The 15,622-nt window shown below is 44.4% G+C and overlaps 1 protein-coding gene across 6 annotated transcripts in view; it reads right to left on the bottom strand.

Moving 5' to 3' along the window:
* The window catches only part of LOC126278032 (synaptotagmin 1-like), a 942,194-nt gene that overhangs the window by 171,963 nt on the left and 754,609 nt on the right, over nt 1–15,622 (bottom strand). For all 6 annotated transcript variants that reach the window (XM_049977766.1, XM_049977768.1, XM_049977767.1 and 3 more), the window contains one exon: nt 14,812–15,037. In XM_049977766.1, coding sequence (XP_049833723.1) covers nt 14,812–15,007 — 196 coding nt within the window. In that variant the 5' untranslated portion in view covers nt 15,008–15,037. The remainder of the gene's footprint in view (nt 1–14,811; nt 15,038–15,622) is intronic.

The following is a 15,622-nucleotide window of genomic DNA, read 5'->3' as shown; positions in this document are numbered from 1 at the left end:
AGCCACTGTGTCTGCTGCTAACAAGTGTTGCATAAGTCGTAACATATCTCACCATGGACAAAACACTAGGTAACAGTCTTCATTTAACGACTGAGACCTGTGACGTTTAGTGTTGTCACGTCTAAGAAACAAGCAACACTGCGTGAGATAAGCGTAGAAATCAATATGGGCATACGAGGAAGGTATCCGTTATGATACAATGGCTAAATTTGGCGATAATAGGCTATGGAAGGAGACGACTGACATGAGTGCCTTTGTTAACAGTGCCACCTCGCTTGCAGCGCATGTCCTAGGCTCGTGACCATATCAGTTGGACCCTAGACTACTCTAACACCGTGGCCTGGTTAGATGAGTCCCAACTTCATTTGGTAAGATCTGATGCTAGGATTCGAGTGTGGCGCAGACACCACAAACCCATAGAACCAGGTTGTCAGCAAGGCATTGTGCATGCTGGTGATGGCTCCATAATTGTGTCGGCTGTGTTTACATGGAATGTACTAAGTACTCATGTCCAGAACCGACCATTGACAGGAAATGGTTATGTTTGGCTACTTGGAGTCCATTTGGAGTCATTCGTGGACTTCATGTGCCCAAACAATGACGAACCATGTCACCAGGCCACAATTTTTCGCAAGTGGTTTGAAGAACGTTCTTGACAATTCGAGCGACTGATTGCCACCATCAGTGTCATCGAACATTTATGGGACACAATCGAGAGGTGAATCCGTGCACAAAATTCTGCACTGGCAACACTTTCGCAATTATGAACGGCTGTAGAGGCTGCATTGCTCAGTATTCCTGCCGAGGACTTTCAACGACTTGTTGAGTCCATCCCACTTTGAGTTGCCGCACTGTGTTGGGCAAAAGGAGGTCCGACACGTTATTAGGTGGTGTCCTACGACTTTTGTCATGATAGTGTATACCCTACAAGGCCGGGTAAGTGTTAAACGCGAAGAACACTAATGCACTCCGTCCTATCTGTGACAGAGAATTGCAACTCAAATCTTTTAAATGCCCATAGGTGGTGTGTACGTTTACGAAGTTACATTGACAAGCGGCCATGTCTTCTAGGTGTTTCACTTACTTTCTCAAGCTGAATTTATTTTATCTTTTGGGACTGTTGCACATCTCACTACGATCCATCCCTGACGGAAACCACAGAAGACCTATATCTGGATGGTTGACCAGAGAACTGCGCTCCACTCTTCCAGAATATGAAGCTAGCGCTCACACTGCGCCACCTTGCACAGTCTATAGTGTTGGTTGGTTACTGCGAAATCTGTCGAATCTGTTGTTGTTGTTGTTGTGGCCTGCAGTCCTGAGCCTGATTTGATGCAGCTCTCCATGCTACTCTATCCTGTGCAAGCTTCTTCATCTCCCAGTATCTACTGCAACCTACATCTTTCTGAATGTGCTTAGTGTATTCATCCCTTGGTCTCCTTCTGCGATTTTACCCTCCACGCTGCCCTCCAATACTAAATTGGTGATCCCTTGATGCCTCAGAATGTGTCCTACCAACCTATCCCTTCTTCTAGTCAAATTGTGCTACAAACTCCTCCCCAATTCGATTCAATACCTAGTCATTAGTTAAGTGATCTACCCATCTAATCTTCAGCATTCTTCTGTAGCTCCACATTTCGAAAGCTTCTATTCTTTTCTTGTCCAAACTATTTATCGTCCATGTTTCACTTCCATACATGGCTACACTCCAAACAAATACTTTCAGAAACGACTTACTGACACTTAAATCTATACTCGATATTAACAAATTTCTCTTCTTCAGAAACGCTTTCCTTGCCACTTCCTGTCTACATTTTATATCCTCTCTACTTCGACCATCATCAGTTATTTTGCTCACCAAATAGCAAAACTCATTTACTACCTTAAGTGTCTCATTTCCTAATCTAATTCCCTCAGCATCCCCCGATTTAATAGGTCTACATTCCATTATCCTCGTTTTGCTTTTGCAGATGTTCATCTTATATCCTCCTTTTAAGACATTGTCGATTATGTTCAACTGCTTTTCCAAGTTCTTTGCTGTCCCTGACAGAATTACATTGTCATCGGCAAACACCGAAGTTTTTATTTCTTCTCCATGGATTTTAATACCTACTCCGAATTTCTCCTTTGTTTCTTTTACTGCTTGCTCAATATACAAGTTGAATACATCGGGAGAGGCTACAACCTTGTCTCACTATCTTCCCAACCACTGCTTCCCTTTCATGTCCCTCGACTCTTATAACCGCCATCTGGTTTCTGTACAAATTGTAAATAGCCTTTCGCTCTCTGTATTTTACCCCTGCCACCTTCGGAATTTGAAAGAGAGTATTCCAGTCAACACTGTCAAAAACTTTCTCTAAGTCTACAAATGCTAGAAACGTAGGTTTGCCTTTCCTTAATCTATCTTCTAAGATAAGTCGTAGGGTCAGTATTGCCTCACGTGTTCAATATTTCTACGGAATCGAAACTGATCTTCCCCTAGTTGGGCTTCTACCAGTTTTTCCATTCGTCTGTAAAGAATTCGTGTAAGTATTTTGCAACCGTGACTTATTAAGCTGATAGTTCAGTAATTTTCACATCTGTGAACACCTGCTTTCTTTGGGATTGGATATATTATATTCTTCTTGGAGTCTGAGGGTATTTCGCCTGTTTCATACATCTTGCTCACCAGATGGCAGAGTTTTGTCAGACTGGCTCTCCCAAGGCTGTCAGTATTTTTAATGGAATGTTGTCTACTCACGGGGCCTTGTTTCGACTTAGGACTTTAAGTGCTCTGTCAAACTCTTCACGCAGTATCATATCTCCCATTTCATCTTCATCCTCTTCCATTTCCATAATATTGTCCTCAAGTACATTACTCTTGTATAGACCCTCTATATACTCCTTCCACCTTTCTGCTTTCCCTTCTTTGCTTAGATCTGGGCTTCCATCTGAGCTCTTGATATTCATACAAGTGGTTCACTTTTCGCCAAAAATCTCTTTAATTAACCTGTAGGCAGTATCTATTTTACCCCTAGTGAGATAAGCCTCAAAATCCTTACATTTGTCCTCTAGCCATCCTTCCTTAGGCATTTTCCACTTCCTGTCGATCTCATTTTTGAGACGTTTGTATTCCTTTTTGGCTGCTTCATTTATTGCATTTTTATATTTTCTCCTTCCGTCAATTACATTCAGTATTTCTTCTGTTACCCAAGGATTTCTACTAGCCCTCGTCATTTTACCTACTTCATCCTACTTCATCCCTGAAGGCTAGCCATTCATCTTCTACTGTATTTCTTTCCCCCATTCCTGTCAATTGTTCCCTTATGCTGTCCCTGAAACTCTGTACAACCTCTGGTTTAGTCAGTTTATCCAGGTCTCATCTCCTTAAATTCCCACCTTTTATCAGTTTCTTCAGTTTTAATCTACAGTTTATAACCAATAGACTGTGGTCAGAGTCCACATCTGCCCCTGTAAATGTCTTACAATTTAAAACCTGGTTCCTAAATCTCTGTCTTACCATTACATAATCTATCTGAAACCTGTCAGTATCTCCAGGCTTCTTCCATATATACAACCTTCTTTCATGATTCTTGAACCAAGTTTTAGCTATGATCAAGTTACGCTCTGTACAAAATTCTACGAGGCGGCATCCTCATCAGTTTCGAAAAACAGCTTCGAATAGAAGATTTAAACGGACGTATACACGAGAATAATGCTCGGCTATGGATGTGCTAATTCCGTTCGCTCCATTTTTAAGATGTCACTTGTTTGGCCTTGAGTTAACTGATGCTGCAGAATCCTAAAATAGATGATGTTGAGCGAGAAGGGCGAACCGCCATCACCTCGTGAGGTCTGCGTGGGCAGGCGGGAGGAGCGAGAGGCTCAGTATCGATAGGCGACCTCCGGCACCCCACCACCGCCGCTATTCAGCCAAGAACAGCGCCGGGTCGACACGCAACGACGCCCTAGAGTCGATAAGGCGCGCTCTGCCGTCTCAGCCCGCACCGGCGCCTCAGGCAGTTTGCAGGCGACATCGAAAGACGCAGACGGCGCCTTGCACAGCCTTTCAGTAGGGTTTAACGACGTAGAAACGGATGACTGGAAATAAACCTGCAAATCACTGTCGGCAGTAAACGGAACGTTACCACTTTTATCACTTTTCCAGTTGGTCTCTTAAGTGTATTGTGAAACATATTTACAGTACTGGCCATTAAAATTGCTAAACCAAGAAGAAATGCAGATGATAAACGGGTATTCATTGGACAAATATACTGTATTATACTAGGTACTTTGCATGTGATTACATTTTCATGCAATTTGGGTGCATAGATCATGAGAAATCAGCACCCAGAACAACCAACTCTGGCCGTAATAACGGCCTTGATACGCCTGGGCATTGAGTCACACAGAGCTTGGATGGCGTGTACAGGTACAGCTGCCCATGCAGCTTCAACGCGGTACCACAGATCATCAGGAGTAGTGACTGGCGTATTGTGACGAGCCACTTGCTCGGCCACCACTGACCAGAACTTTTGAATTGGTGAGAGATTCGGAGAATGTGCTGGCCAGGACAGCAGTCGAACATTTTCTGTATTCAGAAAGGCCAGTACTGGACCTGCAACATGCGGTCGTGCATTATCCTACTGAAATGCAGGGTTTCGCAGGGATCGAATGAAGGGTAGAGCCACGGGTTGTAACGCATCTGAAATGTAACGTCCACTGTTCAAAGTGCCGTCAATGCGAACAAGAGGTGACCGAGACGGGTAACCAATGGGACCCCATACCATCACGCCGGGTGATACGCCAGTATGGCGATGACGAATACACGGTTTCAATGTGCGTTCACCGCGATTTCGCCAAACATGGATGCAACCATCGTAATGCTGTAAACAGAACCTGGATTCATCCGAAAAAATGACGTTTTTCCGTTAGTGCACCCAGGTTCGTCGTTCAATACACCATCGCAGGGCTCCTATCTGTGATGCAGCGTCAGGGGTAACCGCAGCTATGGTCTCCGAGATGGTAGTCCATGCTGCTGCAAACGTCGTCGAACTATTCGTGCAGATGGTTGTTGTCTTGCAAACGTCCCCATCTGTTGACTCAGGGATCGAGACGTGGCTGCACGATCCGTTACAGCCATGCGGACGAGATGCTAGTCATCTCGACTGCTAGTGATACGAGGCCGTTGGGATCCAACACGGCGTTCCGTGTTACCCTCCTGAACCCACCGATTCCATATTCTGCTAACAGTCATTGGATCTCGACCAACGCGAGCAGCAATTTCGTGATACGATAAACCACAATCGCGATAGGCTACAATCCGATCTTTATCAAAGTCGGAAACGCGATGGTACGCATTTCTCCTCCTTACACGAGGCATCACAACAACGTTTCACCAGTCAACGCTGGTCAACTGCTGTCTGTGTATGAGAAATCGGTTGGAAATTTTCCTCATGTCAGCACGTTGTAGGTGTCGCCACCGCCGCCAGTCTTTTGTGAATGATCTGCAAAACTAATCATTTGCATATCACAGCATCTTCTTCCTGTCGGTTAAATTCCGAGTCTGTAGCGCGACAGTTTCATGGTGTAGCAATTTTAATGGCCAGTTGTGTATTTAGAATACAGTGATGTGACTAAAGTCATGGGATAGCACATATACAGTTGGCAGTAATATCACGTACAAAAGGTGTAAATGATCAGCGCATTCGTGCAGCTGTCATTTGTACTCAGGTGGTTCGCGTGAGAAGGTTTCCGCATTGACTATGATCGCACGACGCGAATTAAGAGACTTTGCTCACTGAATGGCAGTTGGAGCTAGACAAATGGGACATTCCATTTCGGAAATCGTTAAGGGATTCAATATTCCGAAATCCACCGTCACGAGAGTGTGGCGAGAGTATCAAATTTCAGGCGTTACCTCTCACCACGGAGCAAGCAGTGGCCGACTGCCCTCACTTAACGACCGAGAGCAACGTCGTTTACGTAGAATTGTCGGTACTAATAGACAAGCAACTCTGCGTGAGATAGCCGCAGAAATCAATTTGGGACGTACGACGAACGTATCCGTTAGGATAGTGTGGCGAAATCTTCCTAGCAGCACGACGTCGCCTGTAGTGCCTCTCTAGGCTCGTGACCATATCGCCTGGATCCTAGACGACCGGAAAACCGTGGCCTGATCAGATGAGTCCCGATTTCAGTTGGTAAGATCTGATAGTAAGGTTAGAGTGTGAGGCAGATCCTCCAAAGCCATGGACCCAAGTTTTCAGCAAGCCACTGTGCAAGATGGTGCTGGCTCCATCAAAACGACATGGAATCGATTGGGTCCTCTGCTCCAACTGAACCGACCATTGACTGGGAATGATTATATTCGACTATACGGAGACCATTTTTAGCCATTCATGGTCTTCATGTACCCAAACAAGGATGCAATTTTTATGGACCACAATGCGCCTTGTTACCGGGCCACAATTGTTCGTGATTGGTTTGAAGAACATTCTGGACAGTCCGAGGGAATGAAATGGCCACCCAGGTCGCCAGACGGAAAACCCGTCGAACATTTACAGGACATAATCGAGAGGTCAGTTCGTGCACAAAATCCTGCACCGTCAACACTTTCGCGATTATGGACGGCTATAGAGGCAGCATGGCTCAATATTTTTCTGAGGACTTCCAAAGACTTGTTGAGTCCATGCCACGCTGAATTGCTCCATTATGCCGGGCAAAAGGAAGTCCGTAACGATGTTGGGAGGATCCCAGGACCTTTTCATCTCTGCGTAGACTATCTCATCTAGCTATACTTCAGTACTTTTGTCACCTAATAATTGTGTTTTATCGGGACTGTTAATTTAATTTTAACTGTTATAATCGCAATGTTTTGTTAGAGTTAAACGTCAATGTTTTTCTTGTTTGTTTTCTTTTATTTATATACTCTTTCGCTTTTATTTGCATTATCACTGTGCTCTCAAAGATGACATTTCTTCTGTGAGGAATGTCTTTTTCAAATTGTTCACGAATATTGTACCTCCTTTGTCAACGACAGTCATTTAAAGTCTGATGATGACCTTGTAAGCCGAAACCGGTTAACAATATGACTTAATATTGTAGATCATACACAATATCGCACTCGTAATTTCTAACCATTTACAGGCGGTTTCTAAAATAAATTTGAAGAATGAGAGGGCCGATACAGTGGGTCATAAGAAATATTCTTCACATAGCAACACATTGCTGCATCCCTTAACGTTCAGTCCTAGGCTTCATTTCGGAGCATCGCACCCTGCCTTGGAGGTAGGCATACAAGCTGCCATCCGAATCGATATGGTAGCAGGTCGGCAGGAGTTTTCAACTTCTCAGTCACAGCAAGATAAAAGAGAAGTGGGGTTGAGGTTTAGAGGGAAGTGCGGTTGACGTTTCACACTATTATTTGCAAATAGGTACATAAATCACTCGAAATTACATCCTCTCTTTTGAATGTACGTTGTGTAAAGAGGCCTGAGTGACTGTCGCACCCTTTCAAACAACCTGGAAAATGCGGATTGCATAAAAGGCTGCCATAATTCGCGGTATCAGCTATTCATCCGTCTCCATACGTGTTTCTTTAACGACAGATTTCAGGCGTCCTCGGATGAAAACATCAAGGGGAAAACATCAAGGGCCGTAAAGTTGGGGGAACGTACAGGCCATGCCATAGACCCATCGCGCCCTTTCCAGTTCTCACCAAATGTCTTATCGCATGAGCGAAATTTACAGATGCACCACTACGTTGGTACCATAAACCCTGTCGCACGTTGAGTGGGACACATTCCAATAACTCTGGCAGTTTTTGCCTGAAGGAGATTAGATATCTCTTTGCGTTCAGTCGTCGGGGAGCATGTATGGAACAATCAGATTGTCGCCTGACAAACCAGATCAAACGCCGAAGCTCTCTTTGTGACTACGAACAAAAGCGGCGTGCGGGTTGGATTTCTTGTGTCCACACGTACTGAGTGCGGCTGTGCAATGACTTATACCCATTTATCGAGGAGGACTTCATGAGCTTGTTGAGTGCAAGTTTGCAGCAATTCTAAAGTCTCCTCTTCAAACACTGATGTACGCACAGTGTGTTGACGACTGTGTCCGTCCGTCCTTCGCACCTGTATCCCAAAATGAATGCATCGGGTTTCGATATAGGCCTTAAATGCACGTGCACCATTACGAAATCTCGTCGGTGGACAACTCACCTCAAGTGGACTTGTGTCTCTTAGCGATCTGTGGGTGGCGGTCAACATGCATGGATCTGACAGACTGCAATTTGGCAACTGTAGAACGTACAACTGTTGAGCAGCGAGAGTATTTCTATCAGTCGCCCCGTAAGCACACGTCTGGCCTTTCGTTCCAAGAAAAGGCTCCGTTTCCCGTCTGCTCCACACAGTACTAAACAGAAGAGCGTCCTCATTTGTTGACACACTGACACAGGGCGAACCAGACTCTGCAGTGTACACAGGTCCCACCTTCTGTGCGACATCAAATCAGACAGGCATCTACACTGCCAAACGCAATGTGTTCGCGTCCCAACAACTGCCCAAGGAAACTCCATGATGTTGACCCGCCCTGAATATCTGCTTACATGTCGACTCTGATGCCGATTTGTAATCCTACCTCCCGGGCAGCCCCTGACCCTGTGAAACGACGCCAAGCGCCGAGGGCTGACGGATGCGGTCGTGAATTGCTACGTGGAAGTTGCTTGTTATTACCTACTCTACGAGTCCTCTCATTTTTTACATTCATTCATTCTAGGAACACTCTACATATGTTTTTAGGTGCTTTGGATGTTTATAGGGGGCAAAAGTAATCACCATAACTGTTGGTACATTTATCCCACTCTGAGATACGACGCTGAGTGCTTTCACGGCGAAACATTTGTGGTTATACATCATATGCCTGAACATGTTTCCTGTCCAATCCAAATTCCGAATGTGGCCTCCCCCCCTCCCCCTGTCCATTTTCCTCACTGATCGCAGCTTCTGTCATGATTCCCCGCACTTGTCCAAAAGAAAAGTCGCCGTACATATAATAGTAATATTAAGCCCTGACGTCACTTCATGATATCTTGAGTGCAGATGCACCCTGACTTGCTGAGGCAATCAAGTGAGGTACTGCAAGTAACGAGGAAAACGTATATTGTTACACAATCAAACAAGTATGCGAAAAGGTGGGAATTTGGGTTGGACGGGAAGCGTGCCAGATAGCCGAAGCGGTTAAGGCGATCGTTCGCATAAATCGAAAAATCGGGGTTCGAGATCCAATTCGGCACTGAATTATTTTAGTGCACTCATGCGGCTGTCACTGGTATTTCTCTTTCGTTATAGGGTGAGTCAGAAAGGACTTTACAACTCTGGAATGATATAAAAATTTACTACTAACCGCAATGTGACTCTTCCCCCACATGTTGCAGCAAATCGGGTGTAACTTGTACAACGGCAGCTTAGAATCGATTTTTCAAGTCTGCTAAACTGTTCGGCAGTTGAGAGACCTACACACAGTCTTTAATGAAAGCGCGGAGAGAGAAATCCAGTGGGGCCAAACCTAGGGAGCCAGGTTACCACGCTATTGGCCCTTCACGGCCAGTCCAATGACCTGCGAAGCGATTATCGAGGAAACCTCTAAGTTCCGCCAGGAAATGAGGTGGTGCAACGTCTTGCTGGTAGTAAACGTCCTATTTGCGTCATCTTCATTGATCTGTGGAATTAAAAAGTTTCCAAGCCTACATAGGTACACAATACCAGTGACAGTTTTCTCCTGCACTGCAGGTTTTTATAAAACTGCCTGTATTTTGGTTCCATATATTGCGTCCTGTCCAATAGACCCCTTTTCTTCTCCTTATGAACTTTCAGTGTCCCGTTGTAGAGCAACCGGAATTCAGAAGGCAATGGACAATTTTTTACTTGATGTTCATGCTTTACAATACAGTGTCTTTCCAATGGGCGAAGCACATTGTGGGTACGGCACACGCTTAAACCTCGAGGATCCTCACTACACAGCTTCAACCAAAGTACGTCGGTAATTTTCAAAGCAGGCGGCTTCTTCAAAACCAACTCGATGGATCCTATGTCCTTGAAGTCTTCCATCATCATCTCGTGAATGGTCAACGACAAAGGCCTCAGCAATGACGTGCTTCCATTCTGAAGGAACCATAACTTTTGACTCTTTCTTTTCTCGATGACTGTATAATCCCTGTCACAAGGTAGGGAACTGTGACTCGAACATAAAAACTTCTGATGTATTTCTGTAAAGTACTTGCAGCTGATCAGATAGAAATAAAGCGCTAAACCTCTCCAGATGTTCTGCCCGACACAGCGGTCAGACCAAACAATCAGTTTTCGTTCCATACCTTCTTCAAGGGTATCATAATTGTGCGTCACAAATTTAAACAGATAGGAAACTATTTTCGCTGAATCTCTCCTTGCGGCGGATCCATCCCACAAATTTACGGTGATGTTTCCAGTACCAACGTCATGAATCGTAAAATTATACGACGACAGCTGTCTGTGGTAGAATACCGTGGAATGAGTCAATGTAGGACAAAGTAAAACATGTTGTAGGTCAACACCTATAACATGTATATTGTTATTCCTCTTAGCCATTTCCGTATCGTTTTTAGGGCTTTGTATGCTCGGTCTGCCCTTGAATGATGCAGCTGACTCTCAATTTCGATCTTGTGCAGTTCTGTTTCATCTGAAGCTGCAATCATTTTGTTAAATAACAAATCGCACAGTCTGCCAGTATCTGATCTAGGTGTTCCGAAACGGAGATTAAAATCTGTTTGAAACACGCTTTGATAATATGACCTGCTTATTGACTTACCAGGAAACTTTTCGGTAAATAACCGATACATTTTACAGAGGCTGATATCGGGGTGCAGACATTCTTTTGAGGATTTATTCTTGCTGTAATGTCTCATCTGCTTTAGGAAACTCGATGTGTGTTGCCGAATAAGAGCCCTGTCATCATTTGATATGGCATGTGGCGTATTTCTATGTTTTCCTCTACTGTCTTTAGGAGTGGTTATTCCACCTTTTACTTTACGTTGCAGAGTCTGCATTCTTCGCTGATTGATGGAGAATATGTCAAGCAATGTTTTTTGACACGCTTCTTTTGAGTAAACTTTGTATTTGAAAGTAGCTTGTTTCCGTGAAGTATCTGTCTTGTGCCTAGCTGGCACGCCTATTTCCATGGATTTTATTAAGTATATGGACTGCTCATCGTATGTTAAGGCATGATATTCTTCGTACAGCTTTAACTTCATTTCCAGGTTTATGTCCTTGAATCCTTTTACACGTCTGCATTGCATACACGATCATGAATCACGAAAACAATCACTATTGCTACCTAATATTCAACTAGATTATCAAATTTCACATTCTCTTTGAATAATACAGCATTACTCAGACTGAGTATTCTATTTTTTCGCCAATGATAACTACAGAATTGTAGTTAATTTCATTCGCGTTACATACTTTTACTGTAATGCTTTCAGAAGATACACATAACATGACATTAGAGCCATGTACTCTACAGGGCACGACGCCGCTTTACGGGACACATATGCTTCTCTAAAGACATACACCTTTTTACAAAACCCATGCAGCTTTAATCCTCTAACCTGTGTTGGAGGCTGTTTCTCAGGAACTACCTTTCCTTTTCGTGATTTATGTTTCAGTCCAGCATCACGAAGCCTTTTACTCTTAATATCCTGCCTGCTACCAATGTTAATTTTCCTTTTCCTTGCATTATTTGCACGTTTCAAACCACTTGCGGTAAGCGTCACCTTGCAGCACTCCGCCATTCTTGTAACATACAGCATTGTTCGCGCAGAGGCGCGAAAACTGTGCGCGTCTCGTCGCTGTATAGTGCTGCCCTCGGACGGTGAACGTGTCAGTTACAACAGCAGGCGATGCAGACTGCCATACACAGCATTATTCCACGCGATTCTATGAAATGTCAAAATGTGCCATTCAGCGTTATTCGTGCGCACGCTTCATATACACAGTGCTGTTTTTCTGGGGGAAAGCTGAGGGATGCGTACCCCTAAACTTTTTTTCGACAAAGTAATTTTTTACGATATTGAGATCTTGGAAGAGACCAAAGATTTATTTCATGGATGTAAATGTTTTATTTCATTTTTTCATGTTGATAATTGCAATACGAACGGTACCAGTGAAGTTTTTGGTGGGAAAAACGATGCCATTGACTCTTTCAAGCATTTCGAAGCTGCGGCAACTGCTCTCGACCACTGAATCGCTGGCAGCCAGCTCGACAAGCATGTAGTGTCTTCGCCCCCTAATAGTACCGCTAAACGGATATGCGTTCGCTCAAACGCGGAGCTACCGATGTCTCTATGGTCCCGCTATCATCATCCTTCGCGATTTATTGCCATCTTTGTTTTGTTATTCTTCATTCGTTGGCGTTTGCTGTTCCGTTTTTCTCGGTTGAGCGAAGTTTTGGAGTGTGTCCTGTCTTTCGTCGCAACTTGTAAGTTAAGTTGGAAGTGAGAGATGAGCAGAAAACTAGGGATTGATGAGAATCGCATGCTTCATTTGAGGTAATGTAAACTGAAGTGTTCGATACCACATTCTATTGTATGGATGTTCCTTGGTATAGCCTGCTTCGTTTGAGAAGGTTTTCAACTGAAGAGTCCGATACCATTTTTTTAAGTAGTTCGTCATGTTAACGACGTTGTGGCTAAAAGCAGATGGGTGGTATCCCATGCTCAGTTATAAGTAATTTTCGCTGTGTTATATCCAATGTCGGAGTACCCTCAAACTTTTTATTTAGGAAAAAAAGGTGAGTCAACTAACGTTACCGCTGGATATATTTCGTAAACCACATCAAATGCAGACGAATCGATTCCACAGACCGAACATGAGGAGAGGGGCTAGTGTAATTGGTTAATACAAACCATAAAAAATGCTCGGAGTATGTTTTTTACCAGAAATCTACGTTTTTAAATGGAATCTCGTTAGTTTTGTTATCACATCTGAACATATAAACAAATACGTAATCAGTGCCGTTTGTTGCATTGTAAAATGTTAATTACATCCGGAGATATTGTAACCTAAAGTTGACGCTTGAGTACCACTCCTCCGCTGTTCGATTGTGTGTATCGGAGAGCACCGAATTACGTAGGGATCCAAAGGGAACGGTGATGGATCTTGGGTACAGAAGAGACTGGAACAGCACGTTACGTCCATATGCTAACACCTTTTTATTGGTCTTTTTCACTGACGCACATGTACATTACTATGAGGGGTGAGGTACACGTACACACGTGGTTTCCGTTTTCAATTACGGAGTGGAATAGAGTGTATCCCGACATGTCAGGCCAATAGATGTTCAATGTGGTGGCCATCATTTGCTGCACACAATTGCAATCTCTGGCGTAATGAATATCGTACACGCCTCAGTACATGTGGTGTAATGTCGCCGAAGGGTGCCACAATACGTTGTTTCATATCCTCTGGGGTTGTAGGCACATCACGGTACACATTCTCCTTTAACGTACCCCACAGAAAGAAGTCCAGAGGAGTAAGATCAGGAGAACGGGCTGGCCAATTTATGCGTCCTCCACATCCTATGAAACCCCCGTCGAACGTGTACCTCACCTCTCATGGTAATGTACATGTGCGCCAGTGAAAAAGGCCAATAAAAAGGTGTTAGCATGTAGACGTAATGTGCTGTTCCAGTCTCTTCTGTACCTAAGATCCATCACCGTTCCCTTTGAATCCCTACGTAATTCGGTGCTCTCCGATACACACGATCGAACAGCGGAGGATTGGTACTCAAGCGTCAACTTTAGGTTACAATATCTCCGGATGTAATTAACATTTTACAGTGCAACAAACGGCACTGATTACGTATTTGTTTATGTGTTCAGATGTGCTAACAAAACTAACGGGGTTCCATTTAAAAAAAAAACGTAGGTTTGTGTTAAAAAACATACTTCCGTGAAATTTTTTATGGTTTGTATTAACCAATTACACTAGCCCCTCTCCTCACGCTCGGTCTGTGGAATCGATTCGTCAGTATTTGATGTGGTTTACGAAATATATCCAGTGGTAATGTTAGCTTTTGGACATGTTAAGAACAACAGACATCACACATATATTACTAAACGATTTTTAGTGCAGTCTTGTTAAGAGCTTCGCTTCTGCCAAACCGTAATGGTTAAAATATATTATGATGAATGTATTCTTCAAACGTTAGAAAATACTGGAATTTATGTCACTGATCTCCTATAATCAGTGCTGTGGAATGCAGCACAGTCATGTGTGCATTACCCTAAACATTATTATTATTGACATGTAGAATAATCGGGTGTAATGCCGGATGTTTGTGTCGCTCTGGCACAATATTTCGGCCACGTAGCTCGTTGCCTTCTTCAGGCGCTATCTGAGACTGCCGTATTGGAGGATCTTGTCCAGTATTTATGCCCAGAGGGCGCTGGGTGCTCTCTCTGCCGTCCGCGCCCCCCCTGGCGCTGCTTGTAATGTGTTGTCTCTTGCCCGGTGCTCCCTCGGACGTCTGCGCCCGACTTGGTCGCCATCTGTGGCAGCTGTCTGAGGCCCACACTGTGTCGGTCGTTCCGTTCCGAAATATTGTGCCAGAGCGACACAAACATCTGGCAGTAGACCCGATCATTCCACATGTCAAGATCTCGCCGGGAAAGCTTGAAGAGTTCCATTCCTATTATTATTCTCAATTCATAATTCCGAACAGTTAATGCTCCCCAAAGGAAGTGGTACCCCCAGGTAGAGACAGGCCCGTAGCATGTTTTGCACGTGGTGCTGGTACCTGCGGTGGTGGGCAACTGCTGGTTGTTGCCGGCGAGGATGTTGTGGCCGTGGTGGGGCAGCGAGGGCGCGGCCGTGGTGGTGGGGGCGAGCGCGCCGCCCCCCGCCTCCTCCGCCACCGTCGTCGCCTCCGTCGAGTCCTCCGTCGGCTCCAGCTCGCCCGCCTCCCGCCTCCACAGCCTCAGGGACGGCGCCATCTTCTGCTCTGCTGTGTGTGTCTTTCTTCACTGCAACACACACGACGTCAGGCGGTCAGTAAGTGCTCGCATTTGTTCGCAGTCAATAAAATGTCTGCAATGCAGCGCATAAAGTAACAGTTCTGACATATTAATGCACATTTTTTTTCCTTTGTCATTTCATTCCCATTGCCCCACATGGACAGGGGGTGGGCTGTCAGCGGACAAATGTCGCCACTCGACACCTACATGGCAGTAAAATTTTTAAAACATACTGTAAAACTGGACAAGGCAGTTGACAAAACGAATGTTTGACATAATAAAAAGACATTTTTATTCAAATGGATAAAATAAAAGGCGGATTTCTTTATTAATTAAAAGATTGATACAAGGATAGCTGCATAAGATAGAAAAGTAAAAATTCGATGGGTTGACTGGTTGAGATAGAGATATAGACGAGTAAGGTGATGAGTGGACCTAGAGGTGAGAGTATCATCTCGAGAGTCCCATGGAAGTATGGTAGGTCCGCTGTTGTTTTCTATCTACATAAATGATCTTTTGGATAGGGTGGATAGCAATGTGTGGCTGTTTGCTGATGATGCTGTGGTGTACGGGAAGGTGTCGTCGTTGAGTGAC

Source organism: Schistocerca gregaria, chromosome 6 (genome assembly GCF_023897955.1).
Source record: "Schistocerca gregaria isolate iqSchGreg1 chromosome 6, iqSchGreg1.2, whole genome shotgun sequence".
In the NCBI taxonomy this organism is placed as follows: domain Eukaryota; kingdom Metazoa; phylum Arthropoda; class Insecta; order Orthoptera; family Acrididae; genus Schistocerca; species Schistocerca gregaria.
Note: the sequence above shows the minus strand (reverse complement) of the source record. Positions and strands in the feature narration are given on the sequence as shown.